The 21,823-nt window shown below is 52.8% G+C and overlaps 1 protein-coding gene across 1 annotated transcript in view; it reads left to right on the top strand.

Annotated features, from left to right (window-relative positions):
* LOC135299823 (hydrocephalus-inducing protein-like) overlaps positions 1–21,823 on the top strand; it is a 30,510-nt gene that overhangs the window by 6,084 nt on the left and 2,603 nt on the right. Inside the window, exons 4-15 of the mRNA XM_064419248.1 lie at positions 6,969–7,152; positions 8,233–8,332; positions 9,563–9,681; positions 10,810–11,033; positions 12,960–13,027; positions 15,158–15,390; positions 16,188–16,288; positions 17,534–17,669; positions 18,116–18,280; positions 19,158–19,249; positions 19,762–19,924; positions 21,218–21,444. Coding sequence (XP_064275318.1) covers positions 6,969–7,152; positions 8,233–8,332; positions 9,563–9,681; positions 10,810–11,033; positions 12,960–13,027; positions 15,158–15,390; positions 16,188–16,288; positions 17,534–17,669; positions 18,116–18,280; positions 19,158–19,249; positions 19,762–19,924; positions 21,218–21,444 — 1,812 coding nt within the window. The remainder of the gene's footprint in view (positions 1–6,968; positions 7,153–8,232; positions 8,333–9,562; positions 9,682–10,809; positions 11,034–12,959; positions 13,028–15,157; positions 15,391–16,187; positions 16,289–17,533; positions 17,670–18,115; positions 18,281–19,157; positions 19,250–19,761; positions 19,925–21,217; positions 21,445–21,823) is intronic.

Below are 21,823 nucleotides of genomic sequence, written 5' to 3'. Positions count from 1 at the left end.
TTGGCTCCTGGTAGGAATCTCTGCTGCTCTCAGCCTGTTGGGCTCCCTTTGTGCAGCTCACAGTCAAAGCTCAGGGGCTGAGTCTGCTCCACTTGATGCTGGAATCACTTCTCATTAAGGGCATTGGCACTGCAGGAAACGTGTTCTGGAACAGCCCTGGAATCAGAGTGATGTAGCAGAAGCAGTGGGAGCCCTTTAGGTGCCACTTGAGGCTCCTGCTAAGCTTCATCCCGCTCTGCTCAGCTTTTCCAAGAGCAACACGGTGCTCTGCTTTCCCTTTGGAGAGCCACAGCACATGCAAAGCCATGTGCTCCTGGAGGTTTCCACCTTCACTTGAAGAAATTGTGATGGTTTTGCAATTTCCCAAGAGAGTTGAGAGGGGAAAAGTTGAAAAATGTCAGCAGTTGTGTTCCAGTGTAACGAGGAAAACAGAGACCATTGGAATTTCAGTCAGGGCAACTTTTTCTTAGATGAGCCTTGTGCCAAGGGTAGGCTGGTGGGAACAGAAAGGAGGGAGTCCAAATCATCCGGTTTAGACTTGTTGAGATTATTTTGGTGCTCAGGGGTTGGTGATATCAGTGTGCTAGAAAATGCATGTTTGCTGTGTCTGTGAATGCCAGAGGGCAGACCCTGGCCTGTGGCTGCAGGCAGCAATGCCCAGCAGCCCAGCTTGCCTGCACAGGCAGCAAGAAGCCCTGGAGAGCCAAGATTGGCTTTTCATACTGGAAGCACAGTGTCAGTCAGTGCTGGTCATGTTTCTCCAGGCAGAAAATGCCTTTGAAGCCCACAGTCCATAGGCACAGCCTGTCTGTGTTTCTGTCACTTTTGACAAGATGATTGCTCTCATGGTTTTATGATTCTTCCTTGCTGCTTTACTGCCCATTTAAATTCTCTTTGCCATCTCCTTGTTTTAGGGATTGTCTTGTTGTGTTCCTTCTTTGGCTTTTCAGGTTTGCTTTTATTCCCAGTAAGGCCACAGTGTTTGGTCTCCTCTCTTGCTGGTCTGCCTGCATGACTCTATCCCCAGAATGTGCCTACCCAAACGTGATCTGCTAGAAGGGAATTTCTTCCTTCCCCCAGGAGAATGTGCTGGTTTGCTTTCAGGGAGCACATTCCCCCTCTGGAACATGACTGCATGGCTGAGTGCAGGCAGGAGCCAGCAGGTTTTTTGGCCTTGTTGAATGTACAGATGACTTGGTTCAGGTGCTCTGTCTCCATCCTGCTGGTGCTGACCTGCTTGGCCCTTCCTTGCCACCAGGCCCTGCCCCGCTGGCCCTGGCCAAAATGCTGGAGCCAGAGAGAAGGGACTCCAGCTGACCCTTGTGAATGATGTGCCTGCACCTGCTCAGCTGGAAGGGCTTTGGAAAAGGGGTCAAGGAGGGATGTCAGCAGGGCAGGGACAGGTCTCCTGTTGTCCTGTTTGCACAAGTGTCAAAATCATCATTTGATGTCTTTGCTGCAGATTCCTCGGCTGGTGAAGGTGTGCATGGAGAGCTGCCCTTATTTCCAGCTGGCGTGCCCCAGGGGTGTGTACCACACGGTGCCAGCAGGCGCCTCTGCCCCGTGCGCATCCACTTCAGCCCCTAGGAGAACAAGGTGAGCCTGGAGGAGCCCAAGCATAGAATTCTCTGCAAAGCCATTGTTTTCCCTGCACTCTGGGTGCAGCCCATTCCATGCTGGGAGCTTGGCTCCAGGCTGTGGGCAGGCAGCCTGCAGCCAGTCCCAGCTTGGCACGGGCTGCCAGGCACTGCAGCCAGGCCTGACAGGCTCTGCTTCCCCTCCCTGCACATCCCTGAGCATTGCCAAGGGAAGATGCCCAGGGAACAGGATGAAAATGACAGAGGGCTGTTGATAGATGTTGGGCCATCTCTAGGTACAGCGGAAGGGGGTTCATGATGATGAGGAACAAAGAGGTCAGAGAGCTTTCCTCCTTCCCGGCTGGCAAGAGCTTCCCTGCCTCCCCCTGGGCTGGAGCAAGGACGGTGCTTTTTCCCAGCCTCTGCTCTGCAGCCTTGCAGCTGTGCTGTCCCAGAGCGCAAGTGAGCATGGTGCAGCTGCAGGGCCAGGGCAGAGGATGTGCTGTGCCCGTGAGCCCGGCCTGGCACAGGCACAGGCACACTGTTGCCAGGTTTGTAGAAGGTTTTTGGCAGGTTTGTAGAAGGTTTTTGGCGGGTTTTTAGAAGGTTTTTGGTTGGTTTTTAGAAGGTTTTTGGCAGGTTTTCTGAATATTTTGCCGAGTTTTTAGTAGGTTTTTGCCAGGTTTTTTTTTGCTGGGTGCCCTTGGTCAGCAGGAGGTTGCTGAGCTGCAGGGGACTTGGACACCTGCCTGCAGGAGCTGGTGTAGGGCAGGTCCAAGCTGCAGGCAGAGCTGTGAGCCCAGAGCCCGTGGCAGTGACGCTGCTGTGCCTCTGTCTTCATGCCTGTCCCTGTGCTTGCTCTGTCAGCTGGCACCCATTGCGTGCCAAAGGTGCTTTTGTGTGCAGGTTTGAACAGCAGTGCTGAGGCCCTGGCAAGTCTGATCTCAGTTCTGGGATCTGGGGGGTCAGTGTTGTGATCTGGGGGCTTGTTCATACAGAAGGGTTTAGGCCGTGGCATGGAAGGGAGGAAGCCTTGCAGGGAAACAAAGACAGGCTCTTTCCAACAGCATGCTAGAAAGCAATGTTAGCACTGTTACCACTGTTCTCCTCCTGACTTGGTTGGAGAGGCAAAGTTGGAGGGGAGTTCTGAGCCAACTATGTTTCTACACCAAGCCAGAGGTGCAGGAGCTCTTTGGGTGCAGCTGTTTTCTCATCTTTTTTTTTTTGCTGCTTTGAGTCAGTTTAACTTTGTCCTATTCTCAAACAGTGGGAATATAGAAAGCTAAAGAGGAATGTCCTGTGTTCCCTAGCTCCATGTTCCTTAGAAGGGACTTAGGAATTACTGAACATCATTAAAATTTAGAGTAAAAATGATGGTGGCCTAGGGCAGTTCTCTGGATGACCAAGTGACAGAAGAGCTTAATGCCACTGAGACAGGTTTTGCAAAGTGCGCTAGTGCCTCTAAAATGTGACATATTAGTAGAGCTTAATGTTCATTTAGGGTGGGATAGGTAAATTGATGCCCTTGAAGAGTTATAGGAAATGGTTTTTCTTCTGCCATGGGGACGGCACTAAATGCCCTGTGCTGAGGCAGTTTCTTTTCCTGCAGGATTATTCCCACGAGCTCACCTGCATCACTACAAGGGGAAGGATAGTGGTGCCAATTCGGGCCATTGCTGCCCGAGCTGTCCTGGACTTCCCTGAGCAGCTGGACTTCTCCAGGTGTCCAGTCAAGAGCAGCAGCCAGAAGACTCTGCTGCTCCACAACTCTGGGAACCTGGAAGCTCGTTTCCAGCTGAGCACCCAGAGGTGAGGATCTGTCCTTGTGCAAAACACCTTTGAGTGATAACAGGGCTGGGAAAGAGCAACAAAAGGAGCCTGAGCATCCCTGCAGCCCTGGCTGGAAGGGAGCAGGATGGATGGCAGCTGCTCTTGCCTTCAGTGTTCTTAGCAGGATGCAGCCTTTGAGCTTTCTCTGTCCCAGCTTTCCTGGAGGCTGCTGGAACATGTTGGCAGCTGGCTTGCACCCTGCTGAGCACAAGCAGCTCCTGAAATGCTTTCTCAGCACTGTCAGCCAAACAGAGCCATTCTCTGGGAGGCCACAGGCACGTGGCCTTGCAGGGGTCCCTGCATCAGATGCCCAACATGAGCTGTGCTGCAGGCAGCCAGTGCAGTTCCTGTTCCTGAAGCTGATCTGATTTCCCTTGTCAGCGGAGGGCATCAGTCACCTCTTGTGTTCCATGATGAACCTTTGAAAGCCAGTTTAAAATTTCAAACAGAGATTTAAATCTCTGAATAAGGTTGTGCCCCCTTTTCCTTGAGATTTCTTTTTGAATACTCTGAAGTTCCTGTGTTTCTGCTGGTTTTTTCATTTTGGTTTAAGTGTTTGCCAAAAGATCATGAATTCTTCCTTGGGAACTTTCATGAAGGTCGAGCTCCTCTAATGCCTATCAATATACCACATGCCCATGGGTACTTGCACATGGTGTGTAGGAAATATGAGACATTTAGTGAATATTTGAAAAGCAATTGGGCTGATTTAGAAGATAAAAGTATAGAATAACTTTTGGAGGGGACCTCTGGCAATCATCTGAGCAGACACACTGCTCAAAGCAAGAGCAGTGTCTGGGGATTGCCAGGTGCCATTGGGAGATCTGGACCTGCCTTTAGATGCCGTGCAAGGAAACAAACATACAAAGGGCCCTAGTTAAACAGCAGAAGAAAACAGCCTATTAAACCCCTCTCCATACCTTATCTTTTTTGCCTGTCAGTAGTGCGGTAGTGCCTGTCAGGGTGCAGTAGTGATTCATTGAAAGGGTAGATGTAACAGGATGAGAACTATCTTAAGGAACAGCTCACTAATTCACAGATAAAAGGCCAAAAATTTAGCTTGCCAGCCCCATCTATTGGCACTGGTATTTTCATTTGGTTATTACAATGTCAGGGATGTCTCCTTCACGGCTCTTCTATCTGTGGGCTCAGGCAACAGCTTAGTGATGTTGGCTGAAATTCAGAGGAGTTAAGTTCAGCTGTAGAGCTTGTGTCCTTGGGTCTTGGGGAGCCAGGTCTGTGTGAGAGATGACTGCTACAGCAGGAACAGAGGAGTCTGGTGGGTACAGCCCGGGGTGGGATGTAGGAGATGCAGGGGCTGATTTGCACTTGGTTTTTCAGTCCTGAAAACTGAGTCCTGAACTGGGCTGGATCCTCTTCTCCTGATAATTTGAAAAGAAGAAGATCCCTTCTTTCTCAGGCAAGCCCTGAAGTCTCCCCCAGGAGTGTTATTGCCATCCTGACATCTGAGGGCAGGAGCATGTAACATGGGGCAGCAGTGGGAATGGAATGGAATGGAATGGAATGGAATGGAATGGAATGGAATGGAATGGAATGGAATGGGATGGAATGTAGTGCTGAAGTGTGGCCAGGGATTCCCTTAACTGGCAGCTTCTCTGTTCCAGTGAAATTTTTGGCAGAAGAATAAGAACAGAATGCTGTGCCTTGCCCAGAGCAGGCACTGATCCCCGAGCCCCAGCAGAGAGCTGCAGCAGCCCTGGCATCACCCCTGGAGCACATGCAGGAGCTCTGGGGCTGCTGGGGCCTTGTCTTTCCTCCCCTCTCTCCAAAGCCTCACATCCAGCACATAAGCACTGCTGTCCTAAGGCTTCTCCCTCAGCCAGCAGGGATGTTCTCACCAGTGATAATGGGAACTGGTCAGGCCCATCATTGCAGCAATACATCCTTCAGGAGCTGAACCTGAAGCAAGTTCATCACTGCTGACATGAACAAAGTTCAGCTTGGCAGATGTTCTCTTTATTTTTGTGTGTGATGCATTCATCACCAAAGTCCCCAGAAGACACTTGGAAGTGACAGATTGAGCAGCAGCAAAGCACCAAGGCCAGGAACTTTTGTTTCCTCAGTGGGGCTGTAGGAGAGCACAAAGGCCAGCAGCTGCTGGGCAGAAGCACATTTCCCCTGAGCTCTCCCTGAGCATCAAAGCAGAGAGTCTTGTGTTTGTCAGGCAAGAGCTGTTCACCTGGTGACCAATCCTGATTGCTGCTGTTAAATCCAAAGTGCACCAACACATCTGCATCATTATTTCCAACACATTGCACAGGGTTTCTCTGCTGGGCCAAGCAAACAGCTACCAGTGTGGGTGACAACCCATAGTCCCAGACTGCATTGCTGGTAAATACACAGAAACCTCCTGTTCTGCTTCCTTGATGTGCTCCTGTTCATGGTGCTTCATTGAGCTGGGATTGGATCCTTCAGACTGGAAATGGCATCCTCCTTTTGGGTTTCCATGTCACTGTATTGCTCTAATGTGCGTTTGCACTCTTTCAGAGTTTTGACTGCTCCCTTTCTTAGCGTAGCTTTCATTGAAGTACTGCTAAAATGTGCCCTTTTTAGGCTCAATCAGGATGTTTTCAAGGTAAAACACACCAAAGAACCACACTGCAAATTCAACAGTTATTATTCCTTGGTCTGTAAAAAAGGATTAATACAACATCACTTTCCAACATCACACATATAGTATTCATTTTAATATTTGCAAAAAGGCAATAATATAATAGGCATTTTTCACAGTGCTGGTAACATGGAGCTGCAACCCAACTCTGTCTCCCCTTCCCAGGGAAGTCCTGCTCCATAATCTTTATCTGCCTCCCCCAGCAGCTCAGTGGGAGGAAAAGCCACTTGAAGTGGCTGGTGGATTCTCCCTCGGTTTTAGCAGAGGCTTTGAGCCAGGAGGTTCCCTTGAGGGATTCTGGCTTTGGAAACCTCTTGCGAGCCTGCAGATATGGAGTAAAACTACCTGCTATGCCAGTGAACAGCAAGTTATCCTGTGATCCCTCTGAGACCCCCAGGGCTTGGGGTCAGCCCTTGCTGGGGAGCAGCTGCTTGTGAGAAATAGCCACTCACTTTTCCTAAGTTTAGAAAGGTTGATTAAACCTTATCAAAAATACAACAGAAGACTGGATAGAGAAGATGTTACGGAAGGATTTTCCCCAGGTGTGCTCGCCCACACAATGGAGGTTTTGCCTTTTAACCCTTTAGCCTCTCCCAAAATTCTGACCATCGACCCCTTCTTCGCTGTCCTGTGGTGGAGTTCACTTCCTCCAATCTTGATTGGAGGTCAGATGTCACCATGGTGACACGCTGACCCTCCCAAATATCCCAACCCCAGCTGTCCCTTGATAACAACTCGGGGTAAAAAACCCTTTTCTTAACCTATAGACATGGTATTTGTCTGTTAATGGTGAGAGTCAGTCGTGGCATTGCTCATCTGTCACACTGCTGCTCCTCCCCAGGTGCTTTGCTCTCCTGCACTCACACTTCTCTCTGCAAATCTGTGGCTTATTAAACGACCTGCTGGCTTTGTGTCTCCTCTGGCTGCAGGCAGAGTCTTTTTGGGCAGTCACAGACAGAGCTGCGGCAGGAAAAATTAATGGAGGAGAAAGAAACAGGGAAAGAGAAGGGCTCTTGTGAAGATCGTGCTGCCAGCCTGAGAGCCCCAGGGGAGATGGCAAAGGTGCACCAGGACCCCATGTTCTCGGATGACGTTTCTTTCATTGAGCCAATGGTAAGTGATAGCTGAGAACCTCATTTTCCTCCTTTTCCTCCTCTCCCTCTTTCTCCTCCCACCCACTGCAACCCTGGCTGTGGTCACGGGGCAGATCCTCAGCTGGCCCCACATGCTGGGAGGGAGGGCATTGAGTTTCTGGTGCAGCTGCAGAGCTGACCTAAAAATGCTAAAATGCTCAAAGCATTTCTGGCCTGGAGGGTCAAGGCAGGGCTGGGAGCCTGACAAAGCCGAGCTCTGCTGCCAGGGCTGGAGCTCAGGGCACTCCGTGCGTGTCCTTGCAGTGTCACAGGGAGCAGTTCTTGTAGGCAGGGGCTGCCCCCACACGTGGGGCTCAGCAGAGGCTGTTGCAGCACTGCCAGCTCACACACTGACCTGAAGCTGGCAATGGTTGGCTGGGAAAAGGAGGCCAAACTCAGCCCAAGGTTAATCCCAGAAATGCCAATGGCCTCCTGTAACCACGCCTTGCACTATTTCTGAGTCTGCCTTCCAGTGCCATCTGTTAGCCTGGACACAAGGCTAGAAGGTTTCACTGGGCCTTTTGAGTTCTCCTGCACACAGGGACAGAAAACCTTTTCCTTTTCTGTTTGTGCAAGCAAACTGCCACGTGCTGCCAGCAGCCAGAGCCCTGATTCTGAGCACTGGCATTGTGAGAGATGATGAATGCCTGGTGTGTGCACAGTGCAAAATCCCTTCTCCCCTTGGAGTAAAGCCCAGAATAATCCCAACCTCTGCTTTCTTTCAAAACAGGTTAAACTAATATTTTTATTTCTGGGGGAGGGGATCATGATCTCTCCTTGTGAAGAGCCACCAGTGCACATTGGCACTTACATCCCAGTGCAGCTGACAGCAGCATGATGTGAGCAAGAGCTTGTGTCAGAGCAGTAGGAAATTGTGGAGAGTGGCAGCTGACCAGCATTGAGAGCTTCCAGCACTGTGTTGAGCTGCCTTTGGAGGGTTTCCTTGGGCTCCTTGTGTTGTTCACTCATCACTGATGCTCTAAACAAAGGCTGACAGGACTATGGTTGAAAACAAGAAATGTGAAGTTTGAAGAGAAATGTTTTGCTGTTTCTGTTGTAGGAGGGAGAAATCGAGCCGGATGGTTTGGCCAAAATTAAGATGACTTTCAAACCCCTGGAAGCAGTGGAGTATCAAAGTGTGGCTTGTTGCAGCATCTCAGGTGCAGCTCCTGTGCCCTGCTTCTCTCCCCCTCAGTGCAGCCATGGTGCAAGCCTGAGCCCACTGGGCTGCCCTGGCAGTGCTGGGAAGAGTCCCTGGCCAGCAGGGCAGTGCTGGCACATCCCCAGTGGCCCTGCAGCTCCCAGGGAGTGTCCCGTGCAAGGCCAGGGCTCAGAGTGCTGTGTCTGGGTTCCTGATCCCAGCACAGCCCAGGCAGTGCAGGGAGAGGTTTTCATGCCATGCCTTTGCTGGCATTTCCTCAAAGGCCAGAGAGCTGCAGAGCAGAGCAGCTTTAGTGAACAAGCACTAAGCCCCTGCAGGCCCCTGGCCTCCAGGATGGCTCCACTGGACATGGATCCATCATCAGGTGGCAGGAGCTGGGTTAGAAATGTGCTCCCTGAGCCTGGATCAGCTCCCACTGGCCAGACACCAGCAGAGCAGAGGTGGCTGAGCCCCACTGAGCCCAGGCTGTTGGTAGAAGGAGCAGCCTTGGCCAGCAGCTGCTTCTCTCCCTGTGTGGGAGCTGTCACCTTGCAGCTCTCAGTCTGTGGAAACAGAGCCCAGTGCTGAGGGTCAGAAGGTGAGGACTTGGGCAACAAAGTCCTGTGCTGCTGGGCCAGGTAGTTTGGTAATTGCCCAGCTCTGGATGAGCTTTGTGCCTTCACTGAATGGATTTCCAAGCTCCTCTAGGTGCATGGGAAGGAAAGCACAGAATCCTAGGATGTTAAGGATGGAGTGGACCTTAAAGATCATCTAGTGCCAAGGCCCCTGCCATGGGCAGGGACACCTCCCCCTAGAGCAGGTAGCTGCAAGCCCCATCCAGCCTGGCTTTGAACACTTGCAGGGCTGGGACTTGCACAACTTCCCTGGGGAACCTGCTCCAGTGTCTCACCACCCTCACAGGAAAAAATATCATCCCAAATATCTAACCTAAATTTCCTTTCCTTCAATTTCTACCCATTACTGCTTGGTCTGCCCCTCCAGGACCCCTGAGATGTTTGAAACTCAGCAAACTGGTGGCTCCAATTGGAAACCAGCCCGAGGAATGGGTTAGGAATTAGAAGTCAGCCCCAAGGGATATCTGTTGAGGGAAGAGAAGGGTCCATATCTTGTCCTGCAGCATCAGGAGCTGGTGGCATCCAGCTCAGAGTCAGGGACTAGCACTGAGGCAGCCTGGAAAAGACAGTGTGACAGAGGGAATGCTTGTACTGAAATGGACATCTCTCCCCAGGCCGTGAGAATAGGCTGCCCCTGCAGCTCAGAGGGGAAGGCCAAGGACCCTTGGTTGAGCTCAGCTGTGACACTCTGGACCTTGGGGACATTTTTGTCAATACCCCCCATGTCTGTGAGGTGAGCAGCAGGGCTGGGGATGGATGCTGATGGCTCCTGAGGCAGCAGCAAGCCTGGTGGAGCTGTGGAATTCCTGCCAAGCTGGGCAGTTGTGAGCAGGGAATATTTGATGTGCTAGTCCAGTCTGGGGGGTCAGAAAGGTGTGTCTGTTGTTCATGAAGGCCCAGCCCCTGCTTTTGGGCAGCCTTCCTTAGGGATCAGCTGGGAGGCTTCCTGCAAAACAAGCCCTTGGCAGGTGCAACCAGCACTGGGTGCAAAAGCTGCATGTTCAGAGGCTTTTGTGGCAGTGCCAGACACAAGGCACCTTTGGACTGGGCTCTGCAGAAGCAGCTGGAACCAACTGGCTGCCTTTGAGCTTCAGTCCACTGCCAACAGCTTCCAGTCAAGGGTCTCCTGCTCATTCCTGGAAGTCCCAGGAAAGCCTTGGGAGTTCTGTCCCTTGCTGACCAGTCCCACACTTCAGCCTTGGTGCATCTCTGGCTCTGGAAAGAGAAAAGTGTTCCTGGGAAAAAAGCAAAGGATTTTTCTACCTATTTGCGTCCACCCCCCAATAGTGTCAAGCTTGTAAAAAACTCATGAAAGAGCAACTGAAAAGAGGCAGGAAATGAGGCACTGCATCAGGGCAAACACTTTCAAAAGCTTGACTGTAGAAGAGAAAGACACCACGAGTTTTCTATACCAAAAGATGGTGCTGTGTGTACATTTTGCTGCTGATGCCTCATTATAAATGTCTTGTTTCCATGGTGTGGGAAAAGGTGAATGAGGTGATGGTGCTGTTGGAGCTGTGCAGGCTGGGGCAGCAGCAGCTCAGTGCTGATTCACTAGGCAGCTGCAATCACCCCACGTTGCTCTCAGGGCCAGGTCTCCATGAGCTGGGTGATGCTGCCCAGAGGTGCACTGCTCTGTGTCCATGGGATAACCCCAGGGTGACTGCAGGTCTGTGCAGCTGCCACTGCTTTGCATGAAAACCCAAAGGCAGAACTTGTCCTCTTGTATCTTCTGACTTCTGCCATTCAGCAGCACAAAGCATCTTCTGCCTTTTGTGGCTGTTCATTGCATCCTTAGACAATAACTCCCAAGAAGGGAAGATTCCACACGAATTTCCACTTTGCTTTCTTGCTGCTGCAGGTGAACCTGATCAACCAAGGAGCTCTTGATGCTCCCTTCAGCTACATCCCTTCGGCCACAAAGGTGGGCTTGGGCTTCAAGTTGGCACCCCAGGAGGGCATCATTGCAGCAGGTGGGAGCCAGACTCTCCAGATCTCCTTCAGTGCCACCGTGTTGGGGAGGTTTGAGGAAGAATTCCGGTTCAGTCTGGCTGGATCTCCTACGCCTGCCATCCTGACCATCAAGTAAGGACCCTGGGAGCTTGGTGGGCACATCTGCAGCTGTCTCTGGGACATGCCCCACCTGCCTCCTGTTGGGGTGGAGCAGAGAGAAAAGGTGTTTGCTGAGGTCTTCATCTCAGCTCTGATGCTGGCATTGCTTTAGTGGGAGGATGCCTCCTGCCCTGTGTGGTACCTGGAGCTGGAATGACTCCTCCCTGCAGGGATCTCCCTCTGCCCTGGGCCATGGCAGGCAGTGGGATGGATCAGCTTTGGGCAGCAGCTGCTCTGGGATGTCCCAGCTGAACAGCCAGCAAGGCCCCCAGGGCTTTGGAGATGGGCCAGCCTGGGGCATTCTGCAGCAGCAGCAGTGCTTTTAAAAACTTCTGTCAATAATCCATGCCAGATGGGCAGCAGCAGCCTCACCTCCCCTCTCATGGCCATGCTGTGGGGGACAAGCTGTGCTCCCTGCTGCTGTGCCCAGAGGGCTCTGGTGCCTCCTGTGCACAGCCAGGAAAGGGCTGATGTGGGAATCAGGGAACTGTGCAGCAGGAACTGTGCCAAGGACTTGGGCATCATCCCCTGGGCTGGTGCCATGGCAAGAGATCATCCTGGCCCAGCACAAGGGACAAGGGGTGATGATAGGGGAGGCAGAGCTCAGTGCTCAGCACCACAGCAGCGCGAGGCCCTGTCCCTGCCAGCCTGAGCCATGTGCTGCTAGGATAATGCAGTGGGAGCAGGAGAGCTGATGCTGGCTGCTCTGCAGCTTTGGAGCTGGGCTGCTGCTCTTGGGAGGCACTGGGGCAAGGCAGTGAAGAAATGAAAGCAATCTGCACTGGATTATGGCAATAAGATAAGGGAGATGGATGAACAAGAACAAGGAAGTTATTACTTAGCAAGAGCAAAGTGGTGAGTAGGTCTGCCCCCAGTGGAGAAAGAATGATGATGGCTTTGTTCTTGGAGGAAAAGTGCTGCTTTTTTATTTTGGAGATCAAGAGGGAACCTTCCACCATCCAATAATTGATTCTCCTCTGTCCCTCCCCTAACTGGTGATGGGATGTTTGTGCATCAGCAGCTTTCTCCTTGAGCAAGGGCAGGTGTCTCTTGTTGAGATGTGTGGAGCAGAGCCAGGGGCAGTGCTGTGAATCCAACAGAAGGCACAGGTCACTGGGCCTGGATTTTTAACCACAAGGCAGAGTGGGCATGAATTGGCATCAGCCATGAAATCAACTGGGGAGTGTTGTGCAGCTTCAAGTGCTGCTTTCAGTGGGTGTTGGTGACTTTTGCAGTGTGTCTGCTGATTTCAAGGACAGGTGAGGTGCTGTGCTAGATTCAGGACCCCCTTGTTTGGTTGTTGAAGCTGTTGCTCTTGGCTGTGCCAGCTGGTGCACTGCTGGCAAGCTGGTCCTTTCCTCTAGGATTCATCTGTCCCCTGTGTAGAAGTGTTGCTGCTCTTTTCAGAGGATGTTTGGGGCTGCCCTGGGTTCATGGCTCAGAACTGTGTCTGTAATGATGGTGTGGGTCAAACTCTGCTGAGAAAGCTCCTCCATGGGAACAGCAGTTCCAGCTAAGAAGTAGCAAAGCAGGAACCTGTGTCTGGCAGGGCTGGTTACAGAAGTTTGTGGGGACACCTTGATGTCCATGCCATTGCAGATGGGGAAACTGAGGCCCGGAGCCATGTCTGGCTGTGTGTTCAGGGTCCTTCATGGGACCAGCAGCATCCCGGGGGCTTTTCCTGCCTGCCCTGTGCCCAGAGCCCATCAGTGGCTGCTGGCTGCTGGCCACTTGGCTTTAGCTGCCTCCTGTGCCCAGGGGCACTGTGCTGAGCACATGGTGTGTGCTGGTTTGAAAGGCACGGTGCCCTGACACCAGGTTTGTGCCCCCGAGCCACGACAGCCGGAGCTTTGCAATTCCTTGAACCAAGGCATTTCCTGCTCTGTCCTCGCCATGCAGGGGCAGCGTCACTGGACCCAGTTTGCACTTCGACCTCCCTGAGCTCGACTTCGGGGACATCTCCTTTGGTGAGTGCTGCCTGGGCTGGGACACAGCGGGAGGGATCTGTGCCTTCCAAGGGAAAAGCATCCCTCCCTCCTGCTCTGCCCCAGCAGCCTCTTCAGGGTGGGAACTGCAGGGCTGCTGGTGCTGCAGGGAGCATTTGGCCATTGTCAGATCAAACAGAAGCAAGGCATAGAAAGTCAGGATTTTCTGGTGTCTGTCCTGCTTGAAAAGACAGATGTCTGCCAAGGAAGGTGGGAATCTTCCTGGAATGGAAAGATGAGCCCCTCCCTCCAAATGATGATACCTTTGAAATTACAGAGCTCAAACGATGGGGAAAGGAATAACAGTTCTTTCCTAGACTATATCAGGAGAGCCCAGAGAACAAGAGCAGATGTTTGCCAGCTGCCAAGTCCCGTTTTTTCCCTTTGGTGCAGTGAGGATCCCAGCAGGAGGAGCTGTGGGCTCTGGCAGGGCAGTGATCCCCTGCCAGCCGGCAGCGGCAGGGAAGGAGGGAAATGCTCCTTTTGCAGAGGGACAGAGGGCAGGGGGATGTGGGCAGTGCCTGAGAGCAGCAGGCAGCAGCGGGGAAGGCAGGCAGGGTGGGTGCCAGGCTGAGTTGCAACCAGGGCAGTGCCGGGGCCAAGCACACAACCTCCCGCAGCAGCACGTGGCCGAGCTCCCATCCCCGAGCGGGAGGAAGGGAAGCTCCGCTCCCTGCCCAGCCTCAGCTCCCACTGCACAGCGCCCACGGCATCACGCCACAGCTGCCAAAAACCCCCAAGGGAAAAGCCCACCCCCAGGGCCAAAACCCCCAAAACCCCTATCCCCCTTCCCAGACCAAGGGGAGCATTCACTACCAAGCCTGAACCCAGAACAAGGAAGGTCATGGACTTTTTAAGGAAACTACTTGCCTTTCCTGAGCTGCTTCTGTCCCCCCCTGCATCACCATGGAGGCACTTGTCAAGTTGCCTTCTTGAAGAAACGAAACAAGAAAGGCAACCAATGGAACTATGGTTCTGAACCAGGAGATTGATCCTGCTGGATCTGCTTTCATTCCTAAGGTCTCTTCAGCTGAAGGCAGCTGTTGTATCTTTGCTTCTTTGGAACTGTTGACTGTTGTCTGCATGCCGTGAGCTCAGTCTCATTGGAGGTTTTGCCATCTGCGTTTGTCCTTGTTGTGCCTCTCTTGCCTCCCTGCTGGAGTCACTGCTGGAGCTGGCAGTGCTCACTGGGATGGGCACAGAGAAGCTCTGGGCTGCACCTGCAGTTGTTTTTTCTCCCCATCTGTGTTCCAGTGCCTCTTGGTGAGCAGGCCTGGGGAGAAATCTCCTCCCCACAGAGCTGCCAGCCCAGCCAGATGTCCACTGCAGAGCAGCTTGTGGCTGCTCTCCGGGCTCTGCAGGACATCCCCACCATGAGTGGCTGCATCTCTGGCTTTCCAGCATGGAAAGCAAATCCCAGAGCTCCAGTGGGGTAAAGCCTTGCAGGCAGCAATCCCAGTGAGCAGCATGGGTGTGATGTTCCCGTTTGTTGGGTGAGGTGGGACCTGGTTCCTCATTGCCAATCTCCAAGCAAGGCTTGGCGTGCCCCCTGTTGAGTGGGCTCTGAGCTGTCTCGTGCTCAGTCTGTTTGGCCCAAACCAAGAGATGCCTTAAAGATCCTGCAGAGAGAAGCTGCATTGGGCTGCTTTGCCTCACGTTCTAGTTCCTGATTCCATCCTCACTTTCTTTTGCTGTAGCTTCTTCTCAATGCTGACTCACTGTTTATCTATCTTGAAAAGGGTGGGAGTGTTGGCAGGCTGAACAGGGAATTTGACAGCTTGAATTCTCAGAGGAAATGCTCGGTCTGGGTGCACACTCATCACTGGGAGATCACTGGTGCTGGTTTGGGGCAGGTGAGGCAGCTCCTCCCCATCGCCAAGAGAGAAGCTTGCAGTGTTCAGCAGGGCTAGGAGTGGGCATTTTCAAGGCTGCAGTCTGCAATCTGTGTCAGAGGGAACTGAGTGACGATTCATTCCTCATGCAGCTTCTGGCTGAGCTGTAGTTCAGATAATCCAGAGCTAAACTCCAGTCCCACTTTCATCGTGCCAGGCCATTCCCAGCAGGAGTCATGCCACAGTGGGAGCCTCAATGGATGTTGGTGTCCTTTCCTAGGCTTTCCCTACACCCAGCGCTGCCGGCTCACTAACAGCTCCCCGGTGCCCGTGACGTTCCAGCTCCGCATGTCGTTCGATGGCACGCAGCCGGCCGTGGACAGCGTCGATCAGATCCGCTGCCACAGTGACCCAGCCTGGAGGAAGGGCATTCACTTCTATGTGGAGCCCCGGGAGTTTACAATCACTCCCAGCAGAGGGACCATCCTGCCCCAGGGACACCAGGACATCCAGGTACGGGCAGAGTGCAGCCAGAGACGCTTCAGCACCAGGGCTGCAGCTGCACTGCAGTGTGGGAGGGCTTTAGCTCTGCTGCAGCTTTGAGCATGGTGTGAGTGAGAGATCTGCACTGCTCTGAGGCCTCTGCCAGCTGCCTTACTCGGGGTGTTCCTCAAGGAGCACTGTTTTCTTTCCAAAATCATATGCTGAGGTCACATACCATATGGTCAAGGCCAGAAGTCACTCTTGTGTTCTTGAGAGCCATTTATTTGATTGCAAGTGGGCAGAGCAAAGATGAGGGCAGAAGGTGGTTGTTAGAGGGATGTCATTGTAGAAAGCAGTTAGCTTTTCTTCTTGGTGTGATTTCCCCTCTCCTGGGGAGCAGAAGGATTTGTGTTCACTGCAGGAATCTCCAGTGGAGACAAAAAACTCTGCAGCCATGAACTGCCCAGCACCTGCTGGGCCACACTTTGCCCTCAGCTTCCTGCTGTAAAGCTGAACTTGTTGTGTTCAAGTCAGATTTCTTCTGCATTTATGTCATTGTAGTCAGATGAGAAATTGGGGCCTTAATTTGAATACAGTGGTGTGTAGAGCTTTAGTCTAATGTTTTAATGTAGCTGAGCTATGCCCTGATAGCAAGGTGTGTTTAACACATCTGCTATTGCCAGAAGGCTTTTGTTGCTTTGAGACTGTGCTCTACACATGGAGCAGCAGCAGAATTAAGACAAAATCTTCCCTCAAGGACTGGAGGATATCACACGTGGATAATGAGCTTTTGTAAGGAAGAATTTCCTGTTCTTCTCTTCCACCAGGTGACCCTGTGTTCCAACTCGGTGATGGAGTTCTACAGGAAGATGCTGGTGGATCTGGAGGGTTTTGGCAAGGGAGTGGCATCATTGGTCATCACAGCCAGGTACCAGCCCTTCCCTGGCCTCCCCCAGCCCCTGCCTTGCCCAGGCTTTGCTGGCTGCAGCTGCCAAGGAGAAGTGCTGGTTCATGAGCTCATGTTGTGCCAGCTGGGCATGAGAAGAGCCAAGCTTGGACAGCAGCCTGTGGTGAAAAGCAGCCCTGCTCCCAGCCCAGCAGGGTCCTGGGCCCTTTTCTGAAGGCACCAGGAATGAGATCATTTCTTGGCCTGGCTTTTGGTGCTTGAGGTGGAACAAATTTCCCCAGGGCCTCCTCTCCTTCTTGCTGCAAGAGGTGGAGTTGTGCTGGGTGCGAGCACCGTGCATTGGTTTGGGACACAGCAAGCAGCCTGCTGAGAGCCAGGCTCTGGTTCTGTTCATGAGGGCACGTGGCAGGGGGGAAGTGGCTGCCAGCAAGAGTGCTGAGGGCAAGGTCTCAGGAGGGGAAAGCAGCCCTTGATGTGGCAGCTCAGCTCTAGATTTTCTCCTTCCCTCTGCTTCCCACTCTGAGCTTGAATGTTCTCAGGGTTGAGAGCAAAAGTGGTTGTTGCTGCAGCAGAATTCCATCCTGCTGTGCTGCTGTGGGTGTCAGTGGAATGCCAGGAGGGATGCAGTTCCCTGGGACTGTTCCCTCTCCCAGGCAGAGCCATCCAGGCAGTGCCTGGGCTGCTATTTTGTCAAGCAGGTGGGCTGGGGACAGTCAGTGCCTGGAGCTGTGGAGGGAAGGAGCCAGGGAGCTGTAGGGCCTGGGAGGGGCTGATCAGCCACTCTGGAGGGCAGCTGGTGTCTCGTGCCCTCCAAGGCTGGGGCAAGCAGCTGAGTTCCCAGGCAGGGCAACAGCACCATGGCAGAGAAGGGAGTCATTTTTCCTGGGCACTGGAGTTGTGTGTTCCTTGAGCCTTAGTGAGCTCTGTTCCTTGTTGGGAAGGCTCCCCTAGAGCTCATGGATCACTGGGACTGTTACAGGAGTCCTTGCAAGCCTTCCTGGGGAAAGGAGGGGCTGAGGCAGCTGTGGGACAAAGTGCTCTGCCTGGGGCACTTGGCAGCCTCTGGGTGCTGCCTCTCAGGGTTTGCCCCTCCTTGACAAGACCTGTTGGAGTGGGAAGATGTAGAAGGCAATTTATCACTGCAGGGCTGTTCAATGTCCATTTGACAGTGACCAGTGTGTTATGCTCCATCTCACAATCTTTGAGGGTAAATGTTCTCCATTCTCTCAGTATCTCTAATTCCCCTGGGCTCATCTCTTTGTCCAGATGTCTCGTTCCCAAGCTGCAAGTGTCCCCCCACGTGCTGCAGTATGATGAGTGCCTCCTGAAGGTGCCATATGAGAAGAAGTTCCTGATTAGGAATCCCAGCCACCTGCCTGGCTGCTACGGGCTCATTGAACAGGTTTGGCATCCCATCCACCTCCCCCTGTCAAATATTATTGAGGAGCTTATTAGGGGAAAAAAGGATTTGGACATGACCTTGCTGGTTTCTATTCAGTCTTAAAGATTTGCTGAGACCAGGATCCTAGCTGAATGTAAACTTGAGGATGCAGTTTAACCTGCTGAGGGAACAGCTTATGTTCTAGTCTTCAGGGTGTTTTCTTGTGGGAGATCATAGAGGGTTGTGAAAGCTGCTGCATCCACAGACACCAGTGCCTGTGCTGGCAGCCTCCTTGCAGGATCCCCTGGGAATGCTAAGCCTACAATTCTTGCATCTTGTTTGTGCCTTTTACCTTTGTCCTGGGCATTTTTAAACACGTGTGTCAGTTGCTGTTGCGGTGGATGTTAGGGAGTGTAAAGTTTCTTCAGAGGTGCCTCTGAAGCTGCATTTCATTGTGTCTCTTGCAGAAACGCAAGGAGGACGCTGCTGTTCTCTACTCCAGCCCCAGGCCCTGTGGGATTGTCCAGCCTCACAGCACTGCAGAGATCCCAGTGCTGGTGGAAGTGCAGGCGCTGGGCACGCATCGCACCAATGTTCTCATCGGCGTGTTCGGGGATGAGAGAAACCCACTGGTGAGTGCAGGGGAGATGTGTGCCTCTGTGCAGCTGCTCCTGGCAGGCTGCAAAGGGCACAGGGATTCTGCCGGGGAAAACAGGCACAGGCTGCTGTGGAGAAGGCCAGGAGGGATGGGTGGCACAAACAGCTCATGCCTCACGGGTGGTAATCTCAGTGTCTGGCACAGAATGTCGTTGGTCTGAGCTGGAATCCAGGGTCACTTTAGTGCATTACTCTTGAAAATGCTGTTAACTTTGGAAACATCTGTTTGGAAATGGCATCTCTCTGAGCACAAAAGGGGATGTCAGAATACTTCTGGGAACCTTGAGCTTTCTGTCAACGAAAGGAAAGCTGGCATTTGAAGAGTGGTTGCAAGGATTGAAACTTACATTAAAACATAAGGAAATGACAATGCCAAATTGCCTGAATGGCACCAAACATCTGAACCTGGGCCATTGTGGCACTGCATGTAAATCAGTGAAGAGGAAGGACAGGCAAGGCAGGCTGTGCCAGGGAGCCTGAGGTTTGACAGAACAGTTGCTTTCAACTCTCAGACTGCTTACCATAAAGAGGAGGGCTTCTCCCCACCAGAGGAACCAGTTGTTTAACTGTCAGCCTGGTCTGAATTCGAGATTTCTTGCAAAGCTTTTACCTTTGGGCCAATAATTTGTAGTTTGAAAGGTTCTCCTACCTTGATCCTTTTAAATTTGGAGGTGAACATGTAATTTGCTTTTTCTTTTTTCTCCAAAAGCCCAGCATTTCAGCTGGAGAGTGGTAGCTGTCCCTAAAGAAATAACTAGAGCAGGGTTGAGCTGTTTAAGGATTTTTAGGTTTCCCTGTAGTGGTTTGCTTTGGGTTTTTTTAAAAATGTTTCTTGCCTGCTTCCTGGGACAGAGAAAACAGTTATGGAGCTCTGGACAGCTGGCAGAAACCTCCCCAAGCCCAAGGCTGATGGAGTCTGGCAGGATCCCAGCACTACAGCCCATGTATGTATGTCTGGATGCATGGAGAATGCCACCTGAGTCCCCTGGGAGTGTTGGAAAATGTCAGCCAAGCCCCCAGCAGTGTCAGGGAAACATTCCTGATAAATACCTGGTGGAGCTGCAGAGTTTCTGCTGTTGGGCCCTGGGGGAGCTGTGCTGGCTGTCACTGCCTGGGTCTGCCCCTGGATGTCTCAAATCTGCCCTTTTTGCTTGCCTTCTCTGTCTTTTCCTCTCCCACTGTGCTTTTTGCATGCCCACAGGGTGTTCATCCCTGCCCTCAGCAGTTCCTCAGTGCAAGCAGTTGCAGCTGCTGCAGCAGCTCAGTGTCATCCCTGGGCTGCCTTTAGAGCAGACCTGCTCCAGCCTGGATTGGGAAGGGCTGGATCCAAGCATTTCTCAGTTCAAGGTGCCAGCAGCCAGCCAGGGGCTGCATCCTGACCAGGAGCTGCTGGTGCAGGTGTCCCTCCCTCCCACTACAGGTCCCACTACAGGTTCACAGTTATCTTCTTTTCCAGAGATGAGCTTCACCCACCTCAATTCACTCCCCATCCACCAAAGGAGATGAGAACATGTTTGGATTGCCCAGTGTCTCGATGGAGGCACTTCAAGGCTGGAAAGCAGGAGGCAGCCACAGCCCTGACTGAAGAGCAGGATTTGACCCAGTCTTCAGGAGTAGAGGTAGATTTTCTTGTACACCTACTGCTTGTGCTGCCTCCCCAGCCTGCCACCAGCAAGTCATGCTCCTGCTGAGCTCCCTTTTTGCTGCCCTGCTGTCCTGTGCCCTGACAGTGGCTGGGCAGCAGGGCCAGTGGCTGGACATGGGGGAGTGGGAGGGAGAAATAGGAGAGTTTTCCTTGGAGAAGCTCACTCAGATCCTACAGGCCTGTGTTGAGTGTGGCATTTTTTGCCTTGTTGCCTTCCCAATGCAAGATGAGGCTTTCATCTGCATCATGATGGGAAGAGCTGCAGCTTCCTTGGCAGAGCAAGCTGGGATGAGTCCTGATCTCCATGTGCCCTCTTCCCAGCCCAGCCAGACTCCCTGTTTGCAGCTCTCTGCTGTCACCCGAGAGCTGCTCTTGCACTGCTGGCCCTGAAGCTGTCTTACAAACTGGGACTTGGCAAAGTGGCTGTCTCTTCCTGCAGGCATAGGGCATGGCTTGTTTTTCAGGTGCCATCACAAGCTCCTGCAAACCCTCACCTCCCAGCAGGCCTGGAGGGATTCAGGTGCTGCGTGGACGCACCGCACACTGCCCTGGAAGCGGAGAAGGGAAGAGGGAATCTGTCTCCCTTGCACACTGTCAGTGTGGCAAGCAGGGCTGGAGCTGCCAGTGCCACTGGTGGCCCTGAGCATTGGCCACAGAGGGGCCTCCCATCCCTGCAGGCCCAGCACAAAGTGCTGCTGGAGCAGCTGGGTGTTGGAGAGGCCGTGCAGGACACGTTGTGGGGCTGCCCAAGGACGCTGTGCAGCACCTATGGAGGGCACTGCTCCCCCTGCAACTCCTCAGGTGGTCCAGAGGAAGGTTTTGCAGGAGCTTTTGCTGTAGCACCTTGAGGGAGCAGCATTTAAATCAGAGAGAGAGGGGAAGAGCCTCAGGAGTCAGATGAGCTGGGATGGGAGTCCTTTGCTCAGCTCCAAGTGCTCTCACTCTGAGTCTCCTCCTTTTCTAAAAGCAGTAAGTTTTGAAACTTTTTCAAGGCAAGTTGTGCATCAGAGAGAATTTCTAGTGCCAGGAGACATCCCAGTTCACTTTCATGTCATGTACTAATGAATGCATTGAGCCGTGAGGATGGGAGAAGATTTTCCCCATGGTCACTGCACTGGTCAGTGACATGGATGCAGGATGAGATCAGGGTGATTCTGGCAGTGTTTGGGGAATAGGCCCCTCTGGCTGCAGCTGCACTTTGCTCCAAGCTGCTCTTCTGCATCCATTTCCATGCTCAACACCTCCATCTCTCCTGTCTTCCATGCAGGCTTCCAGTATCCTGCCAGTGTCAGGTGTGCTGCAGCCAGGAGAGAGCCAGCAGGTCTCCTTGCCCTTCTCTGGCCACCTCAACAGCATCTCCAGTGCCACGGCGCTGTGCCACGTGGAGGGAGGCCCCAGCTCCGAGGTGCTGGTGCCCGGGGAGGCCTCACGTGCCAGCTGCTCCCCGAGCCCCCAGGAGATCAGCTGTGGCTCTGGGGCACCTCTCAGGGAGAGGTGAGTAAGCCTTCCATGGGTTCCTGCTCTCCATGGCTTACTGTCCCTGCAGGGCTTCCCTGCTCCAAGGACTCTGAGCTCAGAGGTGCTGCATAGCAAAGGCCAGAAGCAGCACAGGGATGGCCACTCTTGGCTCCCTGGCTCCCAAGAGAGGAAGCACCTTCTTCTGTTGGGACAGAGCATCTTCTTCTCTAGTTTAGTGGTGAGCCCTCCTGCCTCAGATGCTGCCTTCAGGGAGCCGGGCTCTGGCCCTGCCTTGGCACTGGTGTCTTTAGCTCCATGGTGTTGAGCTGCTTCTTCTTCATCATCTCCCTTCTTCACCAAAACAGTGGGATTGTGGTATGGGCAGGCGTGGGGCACAGACCAAACCTTGGTTTGG

This window comes from Passer domesticus, chromosome 4 (genome assembly GCF_036417665.1).
Source record: "Passer domesticus isolate bPasDom1 chromosome 4, bPasDom1.hap1, whole genome shotgun sequence".
NCBI classification, from domain to species: domain Eukaryota; kingdom Metazoa; phylum Chordata; class Aves; order Passeriformes; family Passeridae; genus Passer; species Passer domesticus.
This window is presented reverse-complemented; position numbering and strand designations above follow the sequence as displayed.